Source organism: Nakaseomyces bracarensis, assembly GCF_045282275.1.
Source record: "Nakaseomyces bracarensis strain CBM3 chromosome Unknown Scaff13_0, whole genome shotgun sequence".
Classification (NCBI taxonomy): domain Eukaryota; kingdom Fungi; phylum Ascomycota; class Saccharomycetes; order Saccharomycetales; family Saccharomycetaceae; genus Nakaseomyces; species Nakaseomyces bracarensis.
Genome location: NW_027263959.1, coordinates 445,752 through 472,670, shown reverse-complemented (window position 1 = coordinate 472,670; position 26,919 = coordinate 445,752). Strand labels below are relative to the sequence as shown.

At 38.9% G+C, this 26,919-nt stretch overlaps 15 protein-coding genes across 15 annotated transcripts; 5 read left to right on the top strand and 10 right to left on the bottom strand.

Annotated features, from left to right (window-relative positions):
• Window positions 1–81: 81 nt before the first annotated feature.
• OAC1 (Oac1p) lies at window positions 82–1,041 on the bottom strand (the record flags this gene model as incomplete). Its single annotated transcript, XM_071054395.1, has 1 exon — window positions 82–1,041. The coding sequence occupies one exon, from the start codon at window positions 1,039–1,041 to the stop codon at window positions 82–84; it is 960 nt and encodes a 319-aa protein (XP_070909088.1).
• Window positions 1,042–1,516: 475 nt separating this feature from the next.
• Window positions 1,517–3,172, bottom strand: DGR2 (Dgr2p; the record flags this gene model as incomplete). Its single annotated transcript, XM_071054394.1, has 1 exon — window positions 1,517–3,172. One exon carries the CDS (start codon window positions 3,170–3,172, stop codon window positions 1,517–1,519), a length of 1,656 nt encoding a protein of 551 aa, XP_070909087.1.
• A 416-nt stretch (window positions 3,173–3,588) lies between these two features.
• SRP21 (signal recognition particle subunit SRP21) lies at window positions 3,589–4,152 on the top strand (the record flags this gene model as incomplete). The annotated part of the gene is made up of 1 exon (XM_071054393.1): window positions 3,589–4,152. The coding sequence occupies one exon, from the start codon at window positions 3,589–3,591 to the stop codon at window positions 4,150–4,152; it is 564 nt and encodes a 187-aa protein (XP_070909086.1).
• Window positions 4,153–4,304: 152 nt separating this feature from the next.
• Window positions 4,305–4,844, bottom strand: ATG31 (Atg31p; the record flags this gene model as incomplete). Its single annotated transcript, XM_071054392.1, has 1 exon — window positions 4,305–4,844. One exon carries the CDS (start codon window positions 4,842–4,844, stop codon window positions 4,305–4,307), a length of 540 nt encoding a protein of 179 aa, XP_070909085.1.
• An 809-nt stretch (window positions 4,845–5,653) lies between these two features.
• Window positions 5,654–7,030, top strand: SES1 (serine--tRNA ligase SES1; the record flags this gene model as incomplete). The annotated part of the gene is made up of 1 exon (XM_071054391.1): window positions 5,654–7,030. One exon carries the CDS (start codon window positions 5,654–5,656, stop codon window positions 7,028–7,030), a length of 1,377 nt encoding a protein of 458 aa, XP_070909084.1.
• A 2,565-nt stretch (window positions 7,031–9,595) lies between these two features.
• NSI1 (Nsi1p) lies at window positions 9,596–11,263 on the bottom strand (the record flags this gene model as incomplete). The annotated part of the gene is made up of 1 exon (XM_071054390.1): window positions 9,596–11,263. The coding sequence occupies one exon, from the start codon at window positions 11,261–11,263 to the stop codon at window positions 9,596–9,598; it is 1,668 nt and encodes a 555-aa protein (XP_070909083.1).
• Window positions 11,264–11,781: 518 nt separating this feature from the next.
• VPS54 (Vps54p) lies at window positions 11,782–14,451 on the bottom strand (the record flags this gene model as incomplete). The annotated part of the gene is made up of 1 exon (XM_071054389.1): window positions 11,782–14,451. The coding sequence occupies one exon, from the start codon at window positions 14,449–14,451 to the stop codon at window positions 11,782–11,784; it is 2,670 nt and encodes an 889-aa protein (XP_070909082.1).
• Window positions 14,452–15,015: 564 nt separating this feature from the next.
• On the bottom strand, window positions 15,016–16,452 carry GLR1 (glutathione-disulfide reductase GLR1; the record flags this gene model as incomplete). Its single annotated transcript, XM_071054388.1, has 1 exon — window positions 15,016–16,452. One exon carries the CDS (start codon window positions 16,450–16,452, stop codon window positions 15,016–15,018), a length of 1,437 nt encoding a protein of 478 aa, XP_070909081.1.
• Window positions 16,453–17,288: 836 nt separating this feature from the next.
• SSU1 (Ssu1p) lies at window positions 17,289–18,650 on the bottom strand (the record flags this gene model as incomplete). Its single annotated transcript, XM_071054387.1, has 1 exon — window positions 17,289–18,650. The coding sequence occupies one exon, from the start codon at window positions 18,648–18,650 to the stop codon at window positions 17,289–17,291; it is 1,362 nt and encodes a 453-aa protein (XP_070909080.1).
• Window positions 18,651–19,454: 804 nt separating this feature from the next.
• Window positions 19,455–21,392, bottom strand: NOG1 (putative GTPase NOG1; the record flags this gene model as incomplete). Its single annotated transcript, XM_071054386.1, has 1 exon — window positions 19,455–21,392. One exon carries the CDS (start codon window positions 21,390–21,392, stop codon window positions 19,455–19,457), a length of 1,938 nt encoding a protein of 645 aa, XP_070909079.1.
• A 612-nt stretch (window positions 21,393–22,004) lies between these two features.
• On the top strand, window positions 22,005–22,829 carry SEC62 (Sec63 complex subunit SEC62; the record flags this gene model as incomplete). Its single annotated transcript, XM_071054385.1, has 1 exon — window positions 22,005–22,829. One exon carries the CDS (start codon window positions 22,005–22,007, stop codon window positions 22,827–22,829), a length of 825 nt encoding a protein of 274 aa, XP_070909078.1.
• A 299-nt stretch (window positions 22,830–23,128) lies between these two features.
• Window positions 23,129–24,178, bottom strand: PNG1 (peptide-N4-(N-acetyl-beta-glucosaminyl)asparagine amidase; the record flags this gene model as incomplete). Its single annotated transcript, XM_071054384.1, has 1 exon — window positions 23,129–24,178. The coding sequence occupies one exon, from the start codon at window positions 24,176–24,178 to the stop codon at window positions 23,129–23,131; it is 1,050 nt and encodes a 349-aa protein (XP_070909077.1).
• Window positions 24,179–24,439: 261 nt separating this feature from the next.
• Window positions 24,440–24,652, top strand: ERI1 (Eri1p; the record flags this gene model as incomplete). Its single annotated transcript, XM_071054383.1, has 1 exon — window positions 24,440–24,652. One exon carries the CDS (start codon window positions 24,440–24,442, stop codon window positions 24,650–24,652), a length of 213 nt encoding a protein of 70 aa, XP_070909076.1.
• An 83-nt stretch (window positions 24,653–24,735) lies between these two features.
• Window positions 24,736–26,082, bottom strand: MSY1 (tyrosine--tRNA ligase MSY1; the record flags this gene model as incomplete). Its single annotated transcript, XM_071054382.1, has 1 exon — window positions 24,736–26,082. One exon carries the CDS (start codon window positions 26,080–26,082, stop codon window positions 24,736–24,738), a length of 1,347 nt encoding a protein of 448 aa, XP_070909075.1.
• A 263-nt stretch (window positions 26,083–26,345) lies between these two features.
• MGR2 (Mgr2p) lies at window positions 26,346–26,690 on the top strand (the record flags this gene model as incomplete). The annotated part of the gene is made up of 1 exon (XM_071054381.1): window positions 26,346–26,690. One exon carries the CDS (start codon window positions 26,346–26,348, stop codon window positions 26,688–26,690), a length of 345 nt encoding a protein of 114 aa, XP_070909074.1.
• Between the last annotated feature and the right edge of the window lie 229 nt (window positions 26,691–26,919).

Sequence of the window (26,919 nt, the reverse complement as noted above, 5' to 3'; positions counted from 1 at the left end):
AAAAAATGAAGTCTATAACAAATTGTTGTCTTTTTTTTTATTTTTTTTTTTTATAATTTCTGTGAGTTTTGATTAATTTTATCAATGACCTAGAACCTTTGTTTCAAAAGCGTGCACAAGTTTCATGGTTTGTTCTAAGAAGGTTAGACATAGGATAGTGTGGGGTGCGATTCTGAACACTTGAGCTTCGAAACCCTTATACAGCGCGGTTACACCTTCGATTTTGACAGTTTTCACGAGACAGTCAATTGGGCCCTTGTACTTGTTCCCCTTCTGGTTATATATTCTAGTTAGGATAACGTCCCAAGGGTTCATCACCACAGCGACACCGAGACCGGATATCGTGGATGCAGTTAGATGTAGACCTGGCCCATCAGCCATGATGTCGTGTCTGAGCAAGAAGTGTTTAGCGGTGTTGTATATTGGCAGTTGAACTGAGGAACCAGCACCAGTTCTCAACATAGCGGCATCGATACCGCGGAAAAGCCCCTTGAAACCCTCGGTCTTCCAGATAGTATGCAGCCCGTTCCATACACCGGAGTAATGAGTCTGCTCCCCGATCTTAATCGCATTCGAGTACGACTGCAGTCTCGTTTTCACTAGGAAAAGCGGAGACCCCATCACAGCACCGATGATACCGGAGGCCGCACCAGCAAATACGTTAATACCGACGCTCTGCACCTTGTGAGACTCCTGGTCCGGGTAGAAAGTGCTGTTCAGCATACCTCTGATGGGCTCATAGAACCCCAACCGCGACCCATTGAGGGCAATCTGGTATATGTATGCGGCCACCAACCCCTTCTGTAACCCACGGACACCCTCGTTGCGGAACACCACACCCATTGCTTGCAATGGGTTGGTGTATATCCTCTGCCCAGTGGCCATCAACTCACCTTGCAGTTGCATTCTAATCTTCACCACTTCCACTGGGTTAGTAGCCGTGACGGCAATGCACGCAGCAATACCACCCGCAGTGAAAGAACCAAACTTACTCACCTTCTGAGCAGCAGTCTTCTGAATTTTGTCATCACCTTTCGCCATTTTTTTTCTTTCTCTAATATTTAATATTACTTTATTTTTGTAATTGAGATGCAAGATCAAGATAGTAGATGTAGATATAGATATAAGTATAGATAAAGATAAAGATAGATGCAATACACACACACATATATATATGTGATATATGAAGTATGACTGATAAATTTTTTCATCAATATCAATAGGAAAATGACTAGTATGATAGAGCCTAGTATTAAGGCCTTTTTCTTCATGGTTAGGGATCCAGGGCTAAGCTGTGTGTCTCTGACTGTGTGTCTCTGACTGTGTGTCTCTGACTGTGTGTCTCTTAGAATATCCTGCAGGAGGTCACTCCGGTTCCGGCTCTTCTATACACAGTCGCAGAAAGGTTAAAAGAAAAAGTGGGCCGGGCTCGGGAAAAACAGATTGAAAAGCAAAAGCGGTACCGGTTCTCTCTTCGTTTTTTTTTTTAATAGTGATATAAAAGAAAGAGAGTCACTTATAACGTAGGGGTTCCCGTGTTTATGGCCGTATGGAACACATGTAGGAGTGTGTCACGTGTTGTATCGTGTAGGTCTATACGGAATACCCGGAGTGACCCGGAGCTGTCGGTGGTCACGAGGATCGGGCCGATGATGTCGTCCGGAGGGAGGAGTTGTTCTTCCTCTTGGAGCGCTACGTCTTCACCGTCTTCACCGTCTACGTCTTTACCGTCTACGTCTGCGTCTGCATCTGTGTCGTCGACAGCTATGTAATACCCGCTTCTGCTGAAGTGGCAGCGGGTTGTGAACTCGTAGATGAAGTCGTTGGACTGTGAGACCATCTTGAGCGTTGTGCGTGGGGCGATGGACACTGTGGTGAGAGGGTGGTCGTGTGCGTGGAAGGAGAGGCTGTGTGGGCGGCTGAAGTGCCTTTTCTTCTTACTATGCGTGTCTGCTCCCACTGCGACTGCCACGGACTGGGAATGGGAATGGGAATTGGAAAACCCCAGCTCGTGGGGGTCCAGTCTCCAGACGTATAGCCACTGGTCCTCGCTGCTGCAGTAGATGAAGGGTTTGTGGTTCCACGTGAACAGGTGGGCGCGGTGTCGGTAGTGCTCTATACGGAAGCCGTGTAGCTCTACGTGTCGTGCTCTCTCTGAGAGCTTGAAGAGGCGGATCCGGGCGTCGGAACACGTTACCACTACCCGGGATACCGAGTAGCAGTTGTCTTCGACCCTCTGGTCTCTATCCTCGTCTTCAGTGACCCAGTCTATTCCGGTAATCTGTATTGAATCGTGGTCCTCACTGCCATCGAATGCTGACGCTATTGCTTTTACATGGAATCGGTGTATTAGCTTTAGTGCTGGTGTGGACAAAACGTAGATATACCCTGTGAAAGTGCCCACCACCGTGAGTCCACCTCCTCGAGGAGACAGCGAGATCACGGTGATGGGGTCTCCACAGTCGTATTGGCTTTGTATTTTGTTCTCAGTGATACTCCAGAGCCGTACATGGTGGTCCAGGCATCCGCTCACAAAGAAACGGTCGTCGAGATCGATAAACTTGGCGCTGGTGACAAAGTCTGGGTGTAGAAATTCCATCACAGGACTATCGGAGTTCAATGGTGCCCACAGTTTCACTGCTCTGTCCATGGAAGAGCTCAGCAGGAAATTGTTCTTAGACCACGAGACGTCGAGGACCTCACTCTGTGACCCGCTTACAGATAACTCAAGGATGTCCAGTTCGTTGAACAAAGGTGCATACTGTATCTGTCGCTGACCTGTTAGCTCACATTCCAGATCACTCAAACTGAGTTTCTCCGATGTGGATTCCAGCACCTTGAGAACCTTGATAGAACCGTCTTTGCCTCCGGTACAGAAAAACTTGCCATCGGGACTGAATCCCGAGACAGTTATCGCAACTGGATGTAGCTTCATCTCCTGTGCCAGGAAAAGCCTGCTGAAAGGGTGCGAGTCACTGTCAGACCCTCTCTGCAAAACCTTGACGTAGGCTGGTCTCACCAAGTACCGTTCAAATTGCTCACGGTCAAAATTAGTCACGTCATTGATCAACACCCGACCTCTGGCGTTAAATCGAAGTGGTTCTAAATCAGCAGAAAAAGTCCCTGACCGCCGGTACGTTGTATCAGTACCACTACTAATATTATCCTCCATTTGTTCTCCTAAATCCTATATATAGTTATATATCTCTATAACCTATATTAAATATGTAGTTGTACATTTTAGTATCGTAATATATCCATGCTCCTACATATAAATCAAATACAACATAATATTACTAATATACACCTTCTTCTTTTTGTGACCACTATGTTTTTGGTATACCACCAATTAACCGCCTGTACATGTGACTGTACGTATATAAGGATTTAGTTCCACATACCTTTTTCGAATTTTGGTGAAGAGGACGAAAGAGGGTTACAAAGTTTTACCGCAATATAGGAATAATGGGTAAAGATGTTTTATTGATGCTAAGCTAGGGGTATACATTTCGTTATATAGATCTGATATTAACTATAGAATCACGTCCAAGTGAAAAAGGGAAATACTATTAGTGAGAGAAAGCCGCGATGTCAGTGAAACCAATTGACACATATATCGACAACAGTGTGAGGCTGTTTGAAGCTAACCCATCTGACTCTATAATATCGGTAACATACCAAGGTGGTAAGGATATTAGCCATGTTTCATTCCGTACTCATAATCCGCACTTATCTACCACGTACAAGTTCAAGACCACGAAGAACAAGGAAGTATCGCGGCTGTTAAATGCGTTGGGTCCCAGAGGTGTGTCAATGAATCCGGTAAGTAAAGTTGCAAAGAGACGTAACTATCTGGATGTCGTAAAGAAGGCAAAGCTAGCGAACGATAACAAGGTTAGTAAAAGAAGCGTGAAGTTGATCAGGAAAGCACAAGTGAATCCGATAGTGAACACAATAGGTATTGGTAAGTTATTAGCGAACAAGGACATCAAAGAGGATAAACCAGTCACAGTAACCACGGGAAAAGACAATAAGAAGGGTAAGAAGAATAAGAGTAATAAGAACAAACCGGCCTCCACACCAACCCCAGCCGCTACTCCAACCACCTCTGCAAAGAGTAAAAAGAAAAACAAGAACAAGAAGAAGCGTTAAGATATAATATATATATAGCAGCACATAGAACTCCAAAAAGGAGTGTAATGTTGAATTTTTAGCATAATTAAAATGTATACTTATTAAACGAATAATCATAAAGGCCAAAAAAATAACAAAAAACAGAAACAGTTTTTTTTTTTTGTTTTTTTTTAGTTAAGTAATGAGTCAGATATCGTTTGTAATTGTTTATTCTGGATAGAGAAGATCCTTGTAAGTTCGTCTAGTTTGAGATCGTCCAGAGACATAGCTGTGTAATCCTTGAACTCCGAGACCAGCTCGAGTTCAACTCGCATGGGCTGTCTGTGTGCCACCCCAACGCCCTTATCATTATCATTATCTGGTGTAACTTCGCTAAACCGTGACAAAGACCGAGACTCTGCCAAGTTCACGGGCCTACTCTTCCTGTAGGACAACATCTCGTAGTTATCACTGATCAACTCCACATTCTCCAAGTCACCCTTTTCATCAATGTTCAGTATAATGACATTCTCCACCCCATCTGCTTCATTTGTCATATTGATTCCATTATTACTTGGTGTAGGTATACTTATATCCTCATCATCATCGAATATGTAACGTATATTTGTTGGGAACATAGCCTGCGGAGTCTCTCCTACAGCTGGTCCTTTCTTAAACAAGTGCCATATATTCCTATCATAAACCGTTAACGACACAGGTTCAAATACCATGACTTCTTTTATTAAATTCTCATTGTAATACATCCATCAAAAAAAAGTAAGTAGAGCCTTGTCCTCCCCCCCCACCTCCTACAAGCATATAATCAAAGACACTTTATATAATTGACATATAATAATAAAACCGTAAATCATCCTTAAAACACTACATACGAAAAAAAGAAAGAAATGAGAAAGAAAAAAAAAAAGAAGAAGTGTGATCCAACCGAGGTTTGAACTCGGGATCTTCGCCGTGTAAAGGCGACGTCTTAAACCACTGGACTATTGGACCATTTATCCTTCTTGTCATTATTGAGTTATCAATTGGACTATCATACACGTGATGGAGAACTAGTTGGTGAAATTAATTTGAACACGCCAGAAGACCACGTCAATGGGTGGGAATGGTTGGTAGAGGGGAGTAAAATTGCACATTTACAATAGGGTCCACCATAATTAAACATACACATAAAACACACGTATCTAATATATTTATTACAACATATAGCAAAAACCTTATATATTTTGGTGGTTTGTCATTGAGCTTACGCATTATATTCGAGGCAAAAGAAAAAAAGAACTGGGATTGACAAAAGAAAGTGGACAAAACCCAAAAAAAAGCAAAGAAAAAGACGAATATTGAGAAAAAAACAAAAAAAAATTTGGAAAAAAAACAAAAACCCATTGATTGTGTGACAGGTAATAAGCAAGAGTTCTTTTTGTATAATCTTTACTTATTTTTATGGATTATTGTTAAACAATTAGATCGTAAAACCTAACTAAACCAAACAAAAAGCAAAAACAACAATAGAAAAAGAAAAAAAATGTTGGATATTAACCAGTTTATTGAGGAGAAAGGTGGTAACCCAGAGTTGATTAGACAATCTCAAAAGGCCAGATATGCCAAAGTTGAGTTGGTTGATGAGATTATTGCTGAGTACAAGGACTGGGTTAAGACTAGATTTGAATTGGATGAGTTGAACAAGAAATTGAACAAGTTGCAAAAGGAGATTGGTTTGAAGTTCAAGGCTAAGGAAGATGCTAGTGAGTTGTTGGCTGAGAAGGAGAAGTTGACCCAGGAGAAGAAGGAGCTAACTGAGAAGGAACAACAAGAGGACAATGACTTGAAGAACAAGGTCAACCAAATTGGTAACATCGTTCATCCATCTGTTGTCGTTTCTAACGACGAAGAGAACAACGAGCTTGTGCGTACCTGGAAGCCAGAAGGTCTATCTGAAGTAGGTGATGTTGCTTCTGTTACTGGTAAGCCAGCTGCTCTATCACACCACGAGATTTTGTTGAGACTAGATGGTTACGACCCAGAGCGTGGTGTCAAGATCTCTGGTCACAGAGGTTACTTCTTCAGAAACTACGGTGTCTTCTTGAACCAAGCATTGATTAACTATGGTCTACATTTCCTAGCCAGCAAGGGTTACATCCCATTACAGGCCCCAGTCATGATGAACAAGGAGGTCATGGCCAAGACTGCACAACTATCCCAATTCGACGAAGAATTGTACAAGGTCATCGACGGTGAAGACGAGAAGTACTTGATCGCTACTTCCGAACAACCAATCTCCGCTTACCACAGTGGTGAATGGTTCGAGAAGCCACAAGAACAATTGCCAATTCGTTACGTTGGTTTCTCTTCTTGTTTCCGTAGAGAAGCCGGTTCTCACGGTAAGGACGCTTGGGGTGTCTTTAGAGTCCATGCTTTCGAGAAGATCGAACAATTTTGTATAACCGAACCAGAGAAGTCCTGGGAAGAATTCGAAAGTATGATCAACAACTCAGAAGAATTCTACCAGTCATTGAAGTTGCCATACCGTGTCGTTGGTATCGTCTCCGGTGAGTTGAACAACGCTGCCGCCAAGAAGTACGACTTGGAGGCTTGGTTCCCATACCAAAAGGAGTACAAGGAATTGGTTTCCTGTTCCAACTGTACTGACTACCAGTCCAGAAACCTAGAAATTAGATCCGGTATCAAGAAGATGGGTGACAGAGAGAAGAAGTACGTCCACTGTTTGAACTCTACCTTGGCCGCTACACAAAGAGCTCTATGTTGTATTCTAGAAAACTACCAAACCGAAGACGGTCTAGTCGTCCCAGAAGTCTTGAGAAAGTTCATCCCAGGTGAACCAGAGTTCCTACCATTTACCAAGGAACTACCAAAGAACTCTACTTCCAACAAGAAGAAATAAGTTAAACAAAGAATAATAACAAAATTAGCACTATAAACCCATAATCCAAATTTTTTTTTTCGTTTTTTTTTTTTTTTGTTTAAAAGATTTATTTCATCATACTACATTATTAGATTTCTATAAAAAAAAAAAACAAAAAAAAAAACAACCCTTTATTGAATAAAAATATAACATAACATTTTAATGATAAAAAAACTCTAATTGTCTATACTAAGAAACAATATATTTAAAACTATGTACTTATAACATATATTATATACCTTATATATACTATCAATCTATCTTTTTTCCTTTTCAGTATCATCTGATAAACTTACCCTACTCAACAATTTGTGACTTGTTGTTTCCCGCCCAGGAATGTTCTCTTAAAACATCCGTACATTATAAAGCTATCGCTCTCTTTAATCGTCTATTTCTGAAAAAATCTAAAAAATTTCAGTTTCCTAAAATAGAAAACCATGCGTGTACGGGAAAATAACATTGAAAAAAAAAACAAACGACATTTTGTTACCCGAACAATGTGCAATCATGTTTTTTGTTGTACAGTGTTTTCTAGACATCATCGCATCTTTTTTCTTTCAGGCTAGCGGGGAGGGTTTGGACAGATGCAGTGCTGTGCGCAGACACCAAGAGCGTGCGCAGTGTAGGAGCAAGGCCAGTATCAATCTCAAAACCCTCAAACTGGAAAAAAAAATAATCTCTTCACACCGGTGGAAAACCCCTACACAGAGAGGTTCTGATACTGGAGAGTAGTGAGAAAGAGTAAGTAGAGAGAGAGACAGATACTGGAGGGTTAGAGAGAGAGAGAGCTTAGAGGAAGAGCTAGGCTGGGACTCTCCTCTCTAGCTGGGAGGGGAGAATAGCCTTCCTTTCTAGGCAGGACGGTATGTTCTCTCTCAACAAGCTGAGAGAGAGTCCTCGTTTTGCCAGGTAAAGCATCAGCTTTGGAAAACTCTCACGTTGGCAGAGAGAGAGGTGTGGGAGGATTAGGGCCTAATGATGATGTTGATTGAAAATTAAATATATATGAATATATTTGTATTATATTACAGTATCTTTGATTAAAAGTGTTAAAGGAACCAAGAAACCGCCAAGATGTCCACTGAATTGACTGTTCAATCTGAAAGAGCTTTCCAAAAGGTATGAATAACTATAAAACCGCAAAAACTATGATGGAAGAGGAACCGACACAAACAGAGAACTAGAATTGAGAACACTTTTTGAATATGATATGCCAAAAAAACAAGAATATTAATACAATAAAAAGCGTTAAGCTGTGGAGCCATACAAATAGATATAAGGAGAGTAGCAGAATGTTATAATGGATGAAAAAAACAACAACAAAAAACGTAATATAGCTAAGAAATCAAATAAGGAAACCAAAGAGCATATGCAAGCCAACAACTCTGAGAGAGAAGATATGAAAATGAAATGAGATAGAGGATGCTGTATAAATGATAATAGTACAAAAGGAAATGACGGAATTCTATAAATGTTGATGAAGAATAATATTAAATATTCAAAAAGAAAGTTCTCAAAAAGCTTTAAAAATGTCACCCTTCCCTTTTTAATGTGAACCTATGTTTACTAACATTTAATCTATTTTTTTTCTTCAACTATAATAAAAAAAATAAAAATTTGATTACTGCTATATTTTAGCGAAAATTTTCAAAAGAATTTTATTTCAGGATGGAGAAAAGAAATAATAATTACTATAGCAACCTCACATCTTCACCAACCCAAAGGTCAAGACCTCTAGAAGAACTAAGAGATGGTATAAGAACGCTGGTTTGGGTTTCAAGACCCCAAAGACCGCTATTGAGGGTACTTACATTGACAAGAAGTGTCCATTCACTGGTTTGGTTTCTATCCGTGGTAAGATCTTGACCGGTACCGTTGTTTCCACCAAGATGCACCGTACCATCGTCATCAGAAGAGACTACTTGCACTACGTTCCAAAATACAACAGATACGAAAAGAGACACAAGAACGTCCCAGTCCACGTTTCCCCAGCTTTCCGTGTCCAAGTCGGTGACATTGTCACTGTTGGTCAATGTAGACCAATCTCCAAGACCGTTAGATTCAACGTCTTGAAGGTTGCTGCTGCCAGCGGTAAGGCTAACAAGCAATTCCACAAGTTCTAAGTTAAATAGAAGATAATAACTTTAGCACAACTCATCTAACAAAAAATCAAACTGTTTTTCTCTATATTATAATTAACTTTAACAAAATATAATCTAAAAAACTACTACATCTCTCACATCAGGAGAATTTATATTTGTAGATATAATATACTGTACGTAAGGGCTAATAACGTACGATGCTATTTCTAGAACATCCTGATACAAAATAACTAAGGCACTTTTTTAACCATAGTTACTGCTATACATAATATTATTGACGCGATAATGCTATAGACATAATATTACATTTTATCGTATTCAAAACAAAAACAAAATATGCGGGAATATTCTCTATATATAATTACATCCATGGTAATGCAGTAGAACATGGCAAAAACAAAGATAAAAAAAGAATTTTTATATATATCTAACAAGTATTAGTTCAAGCAGTCTCAAGATGAACAATAATCTCTTCACATATCTTGGTTACCGTTTTATTTTTAATGTCTTTAATTGGTTCTCTAGATTTTTCGTAACATAGCCTTAGTTCAAGAGCCGACCATTCGCCTGGTCCTGGTTGTTCTTTTGAAATAGACTCCCAATCAATATGTGATTGGTGTGTGTATTGATGTTCCTTAAGATTGTTAATCAGCCATTTCTTTTCAGGTAAGCTTATCCCCTTCACTTTATTGATAGCCTCATCCTTTATCATCTTGTTCCATTTGTAGCGGCATTGAATTCTGGATCTCGCTCCACCCATCAGTTCACTGACCACGGTCCAATTAATAACATCAGTGAAGCCTAAGTTGTCACTAATTCTTTTCCCCTTTGGTCCCCTTGTGATAAGTTGATTGTGCTTATCATCTTCATCAAGAATTCCGTCTTGAATGCCGTCTAGTTCGGCCTCCGATTTCTTTTGATGTTTCACAGCATCCGCCAACATCTCTGTAATGACTTGTTTCAACAGTTCTTCCTCTTCCGTTGTCCATTTCTGAGATGCTCTTTTATTACCACATTTAATATAGTTTCTCCATCTGTCTCTAACATCTTCAGGCATTCTGCCCATAACTTTACCAATCAATGACCATTGACCCTCTTTTTCTAAACATAATTGAGAAAGCTGTTCATCTTCTTCCTTAGTCCACTTCCCTCTTTGTTCAAATACATGGTATCTTCTTCTAACATGTTTATATAGAGATGACCTGCTCCTGTATGGTAGGATTTTACATATATTTTTCCAAAACTCATCTCTTTGACCATTATTATTCCATATCCTATCACAGAGTTGTTCTCTATTGAAATTTTTAAGTTGCTGATACTCACTAATATACTTATCAAGCAACTCATCCTCCTTCTCATCAAAGCCCCTACCTGCTGACTGCATTGATGAACTCAAGATTCCAGAATGATTATTTATGCTCTCAGAAAGTGGTTCTAAACTAACGGAATCACTGAAATTTTTGACCACAAAAGCCTTGTCAAGTTCTGAACTACCTTTTATTGGTGCTGGTTTATTATGAGAGCCTACATGAGAATATGCCTTGAGGGCAATATCATTAAGGTCAGAACTGCTCTTGTCAGAATTATATTTCTTCGGACTTCCTACAAATGCCAATTGATGCTCAATAGGTTCAGGTATCAATGTACTGTTCGCATCCATAAAATTTTCTTCGTCTATATCACTGGAGCTGTCTCCACTGGAGCTGTTATTGGAAACAGCGGCTTCCTCCTCCAGTTGATGATTCTCCTTCTCTTTGTGAGCATCCACATCCTCTCCTGTTTCAAAGGGTGCACCCAATGATGACAAAGCTGGATCCACATTAAAGTCCTCAGTATCAGTCTTATCCTTCCCTTTTATCTTCTCTGCCTGGTGCTTCTTATGTTTATGTTTCTTCTTTTTACTGTTTTTGTCAGAATCATTGTGCTTCCGTTTTTTCTTAAACTCATCCACCGCTTGTATTGCTGCAATACTCATACCTTCAGGAACTGCGTTGCTATCGTCATCTTTCAGCTTCCAGTCAAGCCATTTGTTGTTTTCTGTGGAATGCTTCTTACTCTTCGAGCTATGCTTCAATTTACCTGATTCTTCTTTCTTATGACGTTTACCCATCGTTATATCTGTTCACTTTTATAACAGCTTCTTAATCTGATAAACCTTCAGAGAAATAATAAACCGTATCACGTAATCAGTAACCTTTAATATATGCACGAAATTAGCGTAAATCCTCAGCACAAAAAATAAAGCTAAGATTGCGTAATGGGAAACAAAGTACCTATAACTCCACTAATTCCTTCTCAGCAAATGCAATTAATAGCCTTAAAGTGCTCAACTCGAGCTTGTGACAGTTGTTAACCGCCAAGCTTTCAAGCTCAGATATAGTCAAATGAAAATAGCTAAGAAAACAAAATGAAATTAAACTCACCAAACATAGAATATCACAAAAAACGAATTATCATATGACCGATTGAATTAAGCAATAGTATTGGTAGTTTATAACAATGGCGATAGCAGCAATAGCACTTATTAGATATAGTACTATTAGAAAATCATATATTAGTATTATAGTAGATTAAAAGTTTAGAGATATATACTTTTTTTTCATTAATTCGCCAAATTGTTTTATATGGCTAAGGTGCTGGAGGAGGAGGAGCATGTGCTTGATACAGTTTATCTGAGCCTGATCTATATTGTGCACGGAGGTCGTTGTAGTAAGAATCAGGGAATGCTCTGTAGTCCTTAAATATTTGGCTTAACCTCTGATAGAATTTTTGTACAATGTTTACAAATTCGTAAAGACAATCAAAAGATTCTCCCATGATGGATAAATTTTTGGTTGTTTTCCCAATTTGACCTTGCGGTGCTACAGAGTTCATGGCTGTAGAATTGAACGCTCTTAGGAAGTCATAACATTGTCTCTCTAGTGAGGGTAGATATAATGATGGCAAATTTAGGGACAAAATCATCAATTCTTTTAGATAAGTCAGATTCATCAGCAAAGATTCACTAGCCACAAATGTCTTATCTCCTACCACAACAGATTTTCTATGCCCACCGCTTGGCTTACCATCATCAGTAGTAGATGTCTCCACAGTCTCCTCGAAGAGTTCAGAGAGTTTTGTCCACGATAATGGATCGAGCTCATTACTTGATACCATCTCATTTACAGATTTCTGTATTGATGGTTTGACTATAGCGGGTGTCCATTTTTCATTGACGATCTTTGCCTGCATCTTCCTTGTATTTCTTGGCCCAAATTGACTAATGTAACTTTTAACTTGTGAAGCTAGGACGTCACTCAGGTATTTAGTTAAGAATTCACCAGTTAAAGCCTCACATTCTTGAATGAACGAAACACAGGTATCGTAGAACTTCAAAAAATAATTAAATTTTAAAGCACTCGTAAGTTCTCTTCTAACTGCGATAATCTTCCCTGTCCGTAACTGTATGATATGTATAATCTCATTAATACCTGATCGTATATCTAACTGAGTAATCATATTGTGTTGATTTTCGTTTGGCTCACTAATGGAATTCATTTCTGTCAAGGAAATATCCAGGAGCAGTTTCTGGTGCCCATAAAGTCTTCTTAATGCAATACTTTCATGTAGGAATATCTTTTCCAACATGGCGACAAACTCATCAGCACTCTGCTCCTTGATTAAATGTGCCAGTTTAGATCCAGATGCTGCATTGCTATTGGTTCTCTCATTATTATTGTTTTCAGAGGATTCGTTGTTGTTACCAGATCCATTACTATTATTTGTAGATTCATGAGGTAAATAACTCTTTAGAAAACTCTTAAGTTCAGTCAAAGTCTTTTCTTGATATAGATCGAACGCTCCGGTTAATTCCTCACAACGATAAAGTTTCCGTATAACTTCCGTTACATCGTTTCTAAACGAGTCATCAAAGACAAACTGCGTCTTATCGCCAGTAGTTTTCTTCAAATAATCAATAGTGAGACCCTCATCTAACTTCTGGCAATATTGGTTTATATCATCCAATAATATATGGCACAATTTCAATGAATATTTACCACCTATCTCAATCTCAATATTTGTTATGAATTCCCTACTGTCAGACAATGCAGGAACCGTTTTCAAATCAACCAATTTGAAAGGCCATTTTTGAGTCCACTCAAGGACAGCTTTATCTGTATTATCTCCATGTATTAAACTATTGATTGAACTGGTTAATGTTAGACAGTCTTCTAATCTTTCCTCCTCATACAGTTTTTGGCATTCACTCACTTTATCTAGTACAAGTTTTACTTGCAGTAGCCCTTGTTCCAATTTCTCCACATTTCTTCTTTGGCAAATCTTCTTTAATTTAGCTAAACGAACTTGAATTTCTTCTTTATCAATTTTATGAAGAGACTCTGACAATATATCAAGAGTCTCCATGCAGCTTTTTATACTTTCTTCTAGCTTATCTACTTCGGATAAGGTTCTGTAATATTTATGCGAAGACTTTGAGATTTCTTTAATCAATAGATTCTCAATAACGTCCAGATATTCATTAAGTTTTTGACGTAAGATTGTGTAACCAGCAACTCTTTCCTCAGTTCCACTCATGCTATGGTTGTCAAGCTGTAACTCAATCCCTTCAAGTACTTTATGAAATACCCTTGGATTATCCAATTTAAAATTTTCATCCAGATAGAATTCTGGTACCCCTGCAGCGTGCAATTGATCATTCCAATCCATGTTATCCTCATAACCGTCCTCATTTTCATCACTAGGGTTTAGTTTACTATCACTGAATTGCCTGATCTGTTGCATTCGGTTGACACTCTTTATATTATTCGTGGCCTTGAAGACAGAGTACTCGGAATTTATCGCTTTTCTATAAGAGTCAATCTTCTCCTTCCAGCCCATTGGTAACTCATTCTTAGTTAGCGTAATAGGCGGTATATCTGCCACAGATGGATATGTCAACCAATTTTTCCTCCTTGTGTTCATCACTATCTCATATATGGAATTGTTACCAATGGGAGAATAATCCATGGACCCACTATGACGTGTGTGATCAAAACCAAAACCTCGATTACTGATGCGCCCACCAAAATGCGATTGCGAGTCAAAACTCCTCCGCAGGCTTATCGAGTCAACACTCATTCGAGAAGGTGACTTCAATTGGTTGCTCCCACTAACACTTCTCAAATCGTCATTCAATGAAGATACGTCATCGTCTTCCGCTACCAGAGATGGTGTTGGTGTAGCCTCCACTTTCTGTTCATTTCCCATAGTATCAGATACAACAAATTTAGCTACCGACTCCTTCGGTATGGTAGACATCAGATCGTTTTTATATATATGTGTTTGCCGTTCCTTTTTCCCTTTTCTTGTTTCGATATCTCCCCTTATGAATCACTTACTTCCTCAGGACCTTTCCCTTCAACAAAGTAATATAAAAATATATTATTGTTACAATGATCTGCAGTTTTATTCAATATATTAAATACTTTACAAGAGCCTTTTACATGATATGTATGGTTTATGTCTCTGTCTCAGTTATGTTGTTATTTGCTTTTTTTTGCTTAGGAAGGGTCTCTCGCCTGGCTCCAGCAAAAAGCGTTGGTAGGTATTATATTATGTTCTAATACCTAATATAATAACAATGAATTATCATAATATACACAGTTATATGGTGATTAATGTATCTTCATGTCCTGATATCAAGAACATAACCTACGTTTTTGTCAACATGTTCAACTTTAACATGGGTTAAAACATCTTTTGCCCTGAATGGGACGTTTTCTTGGTAAGTGAATCGATGAATTTAGCTTTTAAATGATGTTTATTGTAAAATGTATATACTGTAATAAAGTGAAGGGGGCAGGAATTAATAATATGTTTTGTTCACCTCATAGTGACCAATTCTTCGGCACTGGTTGGGTGGATGGCTACACAGTTGTCGAAGTCAGCCTTTGTGGCACCCATCTTTATGGCGACACCGAAACCTTGTAGGATTTCAGCAGAGGAGTCACCGACGATGTGGAGACCGACAACCTTCTCGTTAGGACCTTCGCAGATGATCTTGTATCTAGTTGGAGACTTGTGTTCCAACATGGCGTAGTACATTGCGGTAAACTTACTAGTGTAAACCTTGATATTGTCCTTACCGTACTTTTCGATGGCTTCAGCTTCGGTTAGACCGATAGAACCTGCCTCAGGGTGGGAAAATACGACACTTGGGACATTAGTGTAGTCCAATTTGTCGTTACGGTATTGTTCTGGACCAAATAGTCTGTTAGATAGCTTTCTACCAGCAGCGATGGCGACTGGGGTCAATTCAACACGACCGGAGACATCACCCAAAGAATAGATGTGAGAAACGTTAGTGTTCTGGTACTCATCAGTGATGATCTGTTCTTTCTCGTTCAGCTTGACACCGACGTTTTCTAGACCAATACCTAACAATGACCTACGACCCATGGTCCAGACCAATTCGTCGACATCGTTTAGAACATCACCATTGGTCAAGTGTACGATCAACTTACCGGTCTTGTCATCTTTTTCAACCTTTTCAACGTTGTTCTCCTTGTGGACTTTAATACCTTCTTCAACGTAGTAGTCAGTGACAGTGTTCTGGATAATCTCATCGAATTTTCTTAATACAGTCTTACCTCTGATGACTAAATGAGACTCAGAGCCCAAACCGTGGAAAACACCTGCCAATTCAATACCAATGTAACCAGCACCAACAACGACGACCTTCTTTGGCTGTTCTTCCAAACGGAAGAAGCCATCAGAGTCAGTACCAAGGTCGAAACCTGGGACCTTTTCAGGGTACACAGGCTTACCACCGGTGGCAATCAGAATGCGGTCAGCTGTGTACACTTCTGTGGTATTGTCATGCTTAGTAACCTCGACGTTACCATCCTTGTTAAACTTAGCCCAACCGAACACAATATCGACACCTTCCTTCGTCAAGTTGTTCTCGTAAATACCGTTCAATCTGTGGATGTAAGCGTCTCTCTTCTTCTTGAACTCAGGCCAGTTGAATGTAATGTTCTCCTTGGTCAATTCCAAGTTTTGAGCCAAACCATACTCGTGAGCATGCGTCAATCTGGTGGCCAAATCAGAGGCATACCACATAACCTTCTTTGGAACACAACCAACATTAACACAGGTACCACCAAGCGCCTTACCTTCAATCAGCAAGGTCTTAGCACCATAAGAGGCTGCTCTTCTACTGGAGGCAACACCACCGGAACCACCACCGATAACTAGATAATCGTAATGCTTTGTAACTGGAGCCATAGTTGTATATAGTCTTCTTGCACTTGAGAACATGTATAAAAAAAAGATGTAATGGAATATATAAGAAAGAAAGAAAAATTCTTTTACTTTAAAACTAGTAAAGAATCAAATATATATATCTAAGCTTTATATTATTTTCTTTTTATATTACAAGTTGCTTTTTACAATTAAATACGATCACCACTTCCCCTTCGATAACGAAATAAATGAATTACCTGTGCTAGCAAAAAAATAAAATACTTGTAAAATGTCCTTATTTAATTTACGTAATAGAAAAACTATCCCTAACTCATTGCTCAACCAACACCCCCTGAACATTACCCAAGAACCATTTGTCTTGCTAATGCCATTACTAACAAAACTCAAAAAAGTAATACTCAGGTTGAAAGAAGAAAAGAAGTAACTCTAAGAACATTTGTCATGGGCTAATCAACTGGGAAGCTATGACGAGTTTGACAGTGATAAAGGGACAAAAATTGTCTAATAGATACCTCGAAACCAACGGTGAAGATCATGTGATGGTGCATCTATCGATGATCGATAACAGTACTCCAGCAATATACAATTTCATTTTATTTATAACTTTTTTGAAATATCGATATATTATTATTATTGAACAGAAATAGAAACAATTTAAATATTAGATAAGTGGTAGTGTTAGTTGATGGATTTAAATTGCCATATGCAAAGTGTTGAAAAAATGCTGGATAATGCGAATATAAATCATAAAAGATTAAAAAAACAATATGGGAAACTAACTTCACAAGAAAGTCCTTCATTGTAGTCTCGTAGTATTAAAAAATTAGTGTTGAACTGAATTGATGAAAGAAAAAAAAATAATAAAAAGTATTGTTCTTCTAATAGTGGTGTTATGCCAATCTTCTATAATCAAGAGCTGATTCTGATTCTTGAATATTACTATCGTCTTCAGTGTACTTTTCTGATGATGCGAACATGTCTACCACATCTAGTTTTTCCGTGCATCTGCAGTATATTGGAGTAATTATAGATTGTAGGAATATCATCGATAGACATATTATTGTCCAACATATACAGATACCTGCGTAGATGGCACCCATATAATGGAAAGCTGCTAATGGCACATATTGGTTATAGAGGTCATATATCTCTCTGTTTCCCAGGGCCATGGTTCCTGTGGGGAAAGTCATCGCGAGCCAGCCTCTATGGAAGGTGTATATCCTCTTGATTTCGTCACCAGCTTCCTCTTTCTTCTTCCAGTATGACAGAATAGAGGTGAAACAGATAATAGTGAAGAAATATCCCACAGAGATCAGTGTGAGTGCTAACAATAGAAAAAAAATCTTGAAAAACCAAGGGACTACTTTAATGAGCATCTCGTCATTGCCATTTTGACCCACTGGGTAGTAGAGTTGCACATATTGCTGGATGTTCTCACCGATTAAAAGACCACTGTAACTACCTTGACCCAGAGGACCTAGGATCAGAAACATAGAGAATACTTGGGTCATGGGTGGGATCTTGTTGACGTATAGACTCCAGAAGTAGATTGTGATGATGATGAAAACGAATACTAGTGCATGAAACAGGATCAAAACTGTGAGCACGATATTCATTAGCTGGATCCGACGATGGAAATACGTGCGGAAGATCTCAGTCATCGTAAACTTACCTACAGTGGCAGAGGCAACCACAAGGGGCACAACCGCTAGAACTAAGATACTCTTGAGCGACTCTGCAGCAAACTTCTGGCCTGAAGAGGCATAACAACCAAGATCCTTGTTCGCGAGGTCGTACTTCTGCCAAATCAGAAAGGATATGCCCCATGCCGTGAGCAAAGAAAGCAGAACATCAAACCACCAAAGCGCATAGGCAAGCACTATAAGTCTCTTGGCATTACCAGTCCCCTTGGCCTCATCTTGCGCCAAAAACGCTAGGTAGTTGATGATAGTGGCCAAACCCATAGGATAAGCACCCCAAAATGGCCCATGCTGTGCGTTAGCATAGTACCGAGTGAAATAGTGTCCGAAAGAACTGGCTTTAATAACAGCATACGCATGCACAAACATATACACTTGCAACACAATGAATATCAAACAAGCAACGCCAAACATGATATAAGAACATACCCGTAACCAATGTCCTTCAAATGGGAAACTGTAGAGCAAGTTACTGGAAATACCTGAGGCCATAACCATTACAAACATGAACGGCTCGAAATTTCGAGCTAATTTCGACATTAATTTCCTCATGCCATCAAAATTTAATAATAGTTTTTTTGTTTTATTTTCTTTTTATTTTTACCTTATGATAGTATGTATAAAATATATTTCCAATATAGAAGAGACATATCCTTCATAAAAGAATTTAATTTAATAACTAATATATAGCCCTCCCCTTCAACAGTTTGCGATGCCCTGCTAATTTTTTTTTTTCTATGCCAAAATGAAAAAAAATCGGATTTTATAGTATTTCTCAAAGAATCAGCCGCACGAAGGCAGTTTTGACACTAATATTTTTTCAAATGATGTTTATAAATAGTAGGATATATAATTGCGACTGTATATAATTGCGACTGTATATAGTTCACTCCTCTGTTTGCCAAGACTTGATTTCATTGAACTTTTGGAATGCATTCGTTGGAGTGGGATGAGATGAGTTGCAATTGAGGGGGGTTATAGAAGGGGTGGGGTGTGTGTGTGTGACTGTTAGTGTCCAGATATTAGTTAATATAGTCGTACATTGTTTGTACTCCGACAACGGGTCGGAAGTACATAGTAACAATGATATATTTAACTCATTTGGTTTTCAAATTTAACAATGTCCACTAACAATAAAAAAAAACTATCTTTTCTTACTTTCTTTTCTTTCTTTTAAATTATAAAATTCTAATGTACAATAAATAAAAGAAATTTGTTATATATGAATTAAAAAACACAAAAACACAAGACCGGGAATAAACAAGTAGAAGGTTGACTTTTAAAGGAAAAAAAAATAATGTCGAAATAAAAAAAAACAACAATGTTTTCTTTTTTTGTTGGATGATATTTTTCTTCTTAACGGAAGTCAGACTTACCAATACCACGCTTACCACTGAACAAATGTTTAGGTAGGGAAGCAGTGGCATGTCTGTCTGCTTCACCTTGTCTGGCGTGTCTGTTTCTTTCTCTTCTGTGTAGTTTGGTCATTCTATCGGCCTTCGATCTCATAGAACCGTCGGCAACACCGTCCAATAGTCTGTCGGATTGTCTCAACTTACCACCGTTGGTGCTGGAAGCCATACTTTCGTTAGCACCAAACACAACGTCGGCACCGGTCTCGACGTATCTGCTCTTCTCGGAGGCAGCTCTGTGCTTCTCTTGCAATGTTGTCATATCGTGACCCAAAGTGGCCATGTGTTTCTCCATTTGGTCAAAGGACTTGACCAACTTCGAACGTGGCATCATAGCCTTGTTCTTCAACGACTTCTTGTTTCTGGCTTCAGCAATCATCTTCTTTTGTCTGTTTCTGATCCACTCGGCCTTGTCTCTTATATCGTCAATCTCATCGGCGTCGAATCCACCGAAAGTTTCATCTTCATCGGACTCGTAAAAACCTTCCTTCTCAAGTCTTTCTTCTTCTTCTTCAAGAGCTTGCAACTTAGCAGCGATATCTGGGTCCAAGAAATCGTAAACGTTCTTACCATCCATGATTTCAGGCATAACATCATTCTTCCATTCTTCGTCATCCAAGATATATTTGTCCTTAAGGTTAACGTTGAACACACCAGCACCACCATTCTCAGCTTCAATTTCTCTAGCAAGCTTACGTCTCTCTGGGTCCTCTGGATCGTACTTCCTCAACTTCTTGAACTCTTCTGGGATGTATGGAGTTCTCTCGACGTCGTCTCTGGCTTGTGGCTTGGCAACGTGGATCTTATTCAAGACATTGTTAATTCTAGCTTGAGACTTTAGCTTGTTCTCAATTCTGGAGGCCAACAATTTCTCACAAGCCTTGTTTCTAACGTTCATGACATTGTCCTCTAGTTGACAGGAGGCAGTCATGATCTCAACACCTGGAACTTCAGTGACACTTTGCAATAGAGAGGCACGGGTCTCATCCAAATCTTCTGGTCTGATAATATCGGTCTTGTTAATGACAACCATAACGGACTTGTTAGCGAACAAAGGCTTAATAGAGTGGAACAATTTAACTTGGGCTTCAACGGAGAAACCACACTGTTCAGAAAGATCCATGAAATATAGGACACAAGAACGCAAATGCGCAATAGCATAAATCGACTGCATTTCGATGTTGTTCATCTCTTCAGTAGGTCTGTCCAGAATACCTGGAGTATCGATAGCCTGGAAACGCAGGTACTTGTAGTCGAAATGACCCACGTATAGCGACTTGGTAGTGAACGCGTATGGTTGCACCTCCACATCGGACTTAGTAATACATCTCAAGAAAGAGGACTTACCAACATTTGGATAACCACAGATCAACAAAGTTCTGGTGTTAGGGTCGATGGATGGCAATCTACCCAAGTGCTGACGCACTTGCTCCAAATAGACCAAAGGATCCTTTAGCTTCTTGACGATGGTAGCCATTCTACCCAAGGCAGCACGCTTCAACTGCTTACATTGGAACAGAGATTGACCAAATTTCAACAATCTCACGTAATCTCTGGAGACTTGCTCAACAAGAGACTTGGCACGGGAGACGGCAGCCAAGGAGATCTTATAATGGTTCTTCTCATACAATGTATCCATAAGATCACGGTGGAATGGATGAACATCGTTAATGTTTGGGAAACCTTTCAGAATATCCTCGAATTTTTCAACGAAACCTTCACCAGTGAACTTAACCTTTCTCATATAGAAAGCTCTAATTCTAGTGATCTTGAAATCAGGTCTGATCACAGTAGGAGTCTTTCTCTGCGTCCTGTTCAACACAACATCCAGCAAATCATTAGCTGGCGTAACTGTGGGTATATCTTTCCAGGACAACTGCATTTTATTGTTTTGTTCTTTTTTATATTCTAAAACTTTATCAGTAGTTCTGTTACAGTTTATAAAGGTATTAATAGAAGATAAATTGTACTGTAAAAATTAAATAAGTTATTAAATATACAGCTTTTAAAAGATACCTACTAATTTTGCGATGAGCATCACAGAAATGAAAAATTTCAGAAAGGGTCGATGAGCTTTGAAAATTTTCAATTACAATAGAAATAGCCGTACAAAACACACAAACTACAGCAGCAACACTCATTTTTCCCAATACAAAAAGAAAGAAAGAAAAAAAAAAAAATTTAAAATACGGTCATAATATACGTGTTATAACGTGATAAATACAGTTAGACGTAGAATCACATGATATAAACGTATACTATTACATTATTATCCGGGTAAGCCTCTATTTTTAAATATTTAATTTTTTTTCTGTTAATAATTTTCGTGTTATGGTCTTTCACACTGTCTCTAATTCTTCGTAAATGTGTTTTTAATTATATTATTATATTTCGATGGTTTTAATGTATAATTGAGAACCGTTATATTAACATTTTTCCTTCTTAAGAAAACAAGGACTATTCAAATTAAGAAACCACCCAAATTAAAAATATTATGGATCCAGCTACGCTTACGGCGGTTGCGAAATTCGCACGCCACAGGAAGGAATTGAAGCAGAGGAAAGGTAAGTTTCAGGATAAGATGCAGGATTTCTTCAGATACAAGAGATTTGCGCGTATCTTTGAGTCTGATCAGTACAAGAAGAAGTCTCGTAAGCAGCCGGATCTTTATCCTCCTATGCCGGAAGGGGAAGATGAGAAAGATGTCGCAAAACGTGAGGAGATGGTTCAAGGGATATTTATCGAGCTTATTAAATTACAATGGGTGGTACCTGTACAGAAATTGCATAGTTATGAGTGTAAGGAGCATGACTTGAGGCCCAGTAAGGATTTCCCACACTTGGTCATGATGACACAGGCTAAATTGAGCGATGACGAATACTACATTTGGAACTACAATCCTAAATACTTGACTGATTACCTGATTGTCCTGGCGGTGATCAGTGTCATTCTTTTGTTCTGTTGCTACCCACTGTGGCCAAGTTCTTTTAGGGTAGGTGCATACTACTTGTCCCTGTCAGCCATTGGATTCATTGGATTCTTCTTTGCTACAGTGATTGTTAGAAGTATCTTGTACGTGATATCTCTTCCATTGGTCAAGGATAAAGGTGGTTTCTGGTTGTTCCCAAATCTGTTGGAAGATTGTGGTGTCTTAGAGAGTTTCAAACCATTTTATGGGTTCGGTGAGAAAGACGGTTACTCATATATCAAGAAGATGGAAAAACAAAGGAAAAGACAAGCTAAGAAGGAGAAAATGAAGAAACTAAAGGAAACCAAAATAGTTAATGAAAAGATTTCAGAGGTCAAGGATGAAAACTAAACCCTTTTTCCACACATAGAAGATATATACTTTACTTCTAAAATGATCTATGGTCAGACGTCATAATATGGGGCTGTAACATCTTTTGCATTTTATAGGCGTGTACTATACTTAATACAATCAAATAGAAATTTTTAACAATATCTGAACACTGTAAGTAATTAGACTTGTTGAATGCTAATTCTCCTTCGAAAACATAAAAAAAAATGAAACCAAAATAAAATGTAGTTTTGTAGAATACAAAAAAAACATATATATTCTATAAAATCCACTATCTATATTCCACATTAACCAATTTATTACTTACCGTCTTCACCTCTTTGTGCTTTCCATTCTGCTGAACCACTAATACGACCCTTGTCTGATGTATCAGTTAGTGACAATTCTTGCATACGTTTCTCAGTCTTTGTAGCGGAAGTTGGATCTAGTTCAATACGTTCTAAATCATCCCTACAGAACAGTTTATACTTCTCATCATCAGATAGCCCTGACCTTACCCTTTTCGTTAAAGACTGACATAGAAATTGCAAGTCATCCTCACTGATTAGGTCTCTGGGCAATTGGTTTTGCAAGATGTATCTTTTACTCACATCAACAACGTCATAGCTACCAAACGCAATACAGTAGCTCATCTTCTTATTCCAGTTAATAGAGTAGATATATGGCTGATCGAAGGACTGCTCACAGGAATCGACGTGAACCCACCTCTTCAAATGAGGAGAATAATACTCACACCACACGTGATCTTCACGGTTCCATATATAACGAGTTTCGAGACCAAATGACTTTAAAATCAAAGTGAACAGATCTGCCCACTCACCACAACGCCCTGTCCTTGTTTCCAACAGTTTCAGAGAGTCACCATACCTTGGAAATCTAATATCCGAACCGCACTTATTGCACTTGTACACCTCAACCACACCGCAACGGTATTTTGCCTCTTCCCAAGTTGGTCTCTGAGAGCCAACACCACGGATATCATCACCTGAAGCACCACAATTATGACAGTCAGGTTTATTACACCACGAGAAGAAATCCTGCTTGAAGTATCGAAGCAGCTCCTTGACTAAGTTATCTGAGTATTGTTCCTCTGACTCAAGCGGCATCTTGTCCACATTCGCATAGATGAGGTCAAGATCAAGGGTCTCCAAAACCTTAGAATGCATATCACCATTCTCATATATAGTACATTTCTCAGTCAAATTATTAAGAGTCCTTGCAAAGTTATTCTCTTGCAATAACTTGCTCAACCTCTCGGACTGCTCGGGCTGCTTGAACCAGTTGACAACATACTCCTTATATTTCTTCAAAAACATCTCAGCAGCTACTTCATAAGGGCTTGCCATCATTTGCTTTCTGCTTTTACTACCATAAATAGGATAAACTTAAAATAATATGCCAAAAATATTGAAATTTCATCAGAAATTTAAAGGAAAACCCTTAAATTTTAAATGATCAACGCTTTTTTCTTACCTTAGCCTTAACGTTAGCATTTATCTGAAAAAAAAAAAAATAAAACTAAAATAACGTCGACATCGAATTCTGCTTTAACAGCAACACCCATTACTCGACTTAACAATATAAAATATATCATAAGAAACAAACTGTTGATGAACCAGAAGCAGGCAGGCCTTGCTGTGTTGGCTTTCACCTATGGTGTAGTCTTGCTGGTGCTATCGAGTTTTTGGATTATCCATACATACTATCCGTCTGCGATGTACTACTGGCAGTGGGTATGGCTTTTGCCGGCTTCATTATGGGCGTGGTGTGTCAAGTCCTGGTGTGATGCAGAAATGTTTGGTAGTTCCAAACAGGAGGAGTAAGCAATCCGCCTAAAATATTAATTGAATACTATAATATATAATTATTTGCACTATTTACAGAATAATAAACTCATTATTTCATATCATGTCATTTCAATTACGTAACACTTTTGTTTGCCCAGCCTTAACAGAAGGACACGGTCATCGATCAGATAACTGTCGTAGTTATTAATGTCTTCAGTGATCTTGATTCTAGTGGGATGTAAATACACGCTACCCTGTTGCAACTTTCTGCGAGCCTCGGACTTAGAGCATGCTGCTAACCTGGTTATTATCGAAAGCAATGATTCATTTTTTGATGCCGCTTGGATTATCCCTGCACTACTGAATAAATCTATCAGCTGTTCACCAGAGAGGTTCTTCTCTTTGTCTGCCATGGTGCCAAATATAATATTGGAAACCATTTCAGCTTTCTCACCTTCACCAAGACCATAGAGGAAGTCAGTAACTTCTTTGGCTAGTCTCTTTTGCCCTATTCTCAAGTGAGGTTCTTTCATGTGTTCCTCTGATATGCTCTCGATCTCCTCAATAGGTAAAAATGTGAAAGTCTTGAGAAACCTGGGGACATCGGCATCCATGGTGTTGAAGAAGAACTGGAATATATCATATGAGGTGCTGATAGATGGATCAATGAACACGGCGTTTCCTGCGCTTTTACCAAATTTCTCTCCAGTTGCAGTTTGTAGCAAGGGCACAGTGATACCGTGGGCCTGCTGTTTACGGCCTGAGAGCCTACTTATGAGATCAATACCTGCAGTAATATTCCCCCATTGGTCGTTACCACCGACTTGGATGCTCACACCATATGTTTTGTTGAGATGGTAGAAGTCGTATGCTTGCAAGATCTGGTATGTGAACTCGTTGAAACCTAGACTATTTTGCGAGTTTAGTCTCGCCGTGACTGAGTCCCTTGCAAGCATAGACTGAATCCTAATATGTCTCCCGTAATCAGCAAGAAAATCTAACATCTTGACATCCTTCCACCACGAAATATTGTTCGTATGTATGTGGTTACCAGCTTTCGTCTCCCCAGCAAGTTTTGACTCATAATACTTCAACCCGTTCTGGAAAAACCTCTCCAATTGCCCCGATATACTGCTAACATTGTCGAGCCGCGTCTCATCAGCAATACTAGACCGCTCTGTAGTCCTACCACTGGGGTCTCCAACCTTCCCAGTGGCCCCGCCAATAATTGTCACCACGTCGTGTCCCCTAACATAGAAATGCATCAATACCATCAACGGCACCAAATTGCCCAGATGTATAGACCGCGCAGTCGGATCAACACCACAATACAGCTTCACTTTCTCCCCAGAGATAAGCTTAGAACTCAATTGGCTCTCTGGCTCAGAAACTTGCGACACCAGTCCTCGTCCCCTAAGCTCCGCCAACACATTATACCATCGTATACCAAACTTCCTCAATATCATTCCTTATCTAATTCTTTTGTTCCTAATAGTAATATATACAAATCAGCAAACAATTTATTTGGACTCAAGTGTTCCTGAAAGCTTATAGGTTCATTTTTGAATTAAAGGGCTCTTTCCATAAATTTTTCTCTTATAAGGGCCCTTATGGAAAAAAAAAAAATAATTTACTATTATAACGATCAAACTTTGCAGGTTATATAGCTTGTTCATCAATAAAGAAAGCTTCAAGAGAAGTAAACTAGTATAATAATAATCAATCAATCATGCCTCCTATGCCACAGAGTTATGCACAACAGCAGCCATCTAACTGGGACAAGTTTAAGATGGGTCTGATGATGGGGTCTACTGTTGGTGTGTGTACAGGTGTATTGTTTGGTGGGTTTACCATCATGACACAAGGTGCTGGTCCTGATGGTGTGATGAGGACGTTGGGTAAGTACATTGCTGGTTCTGCTGCCACTTTTGGGTTATTTATGTCCATTGGTTCCATTATCAGAAGTGATAACGGAGACAACTACCATACCTTGAAACAGACCCAGGATTTACAGAGAAGGGCTAGGTTCGAAGTCTGGAGAATACGTAACCAATATGGTTTAACGAGAGAATGATTCATTGTACTAAGCTCACCACCCTCCCAACAATAAAACAAAAAACTCTCCAATACTCTTTTATATATGAAAAGAGAACTAAATTGGCACTTCAAATAAAACTTTAAAAACTAATATCCTTGTATTTAACAAAAACTTAAATAGCACATAACAATATGCAATAAATAATAATTTACAAATAAAGACTATATTCTATATGTAGCAGTACTAATTTCTTCTGAATGTCAAA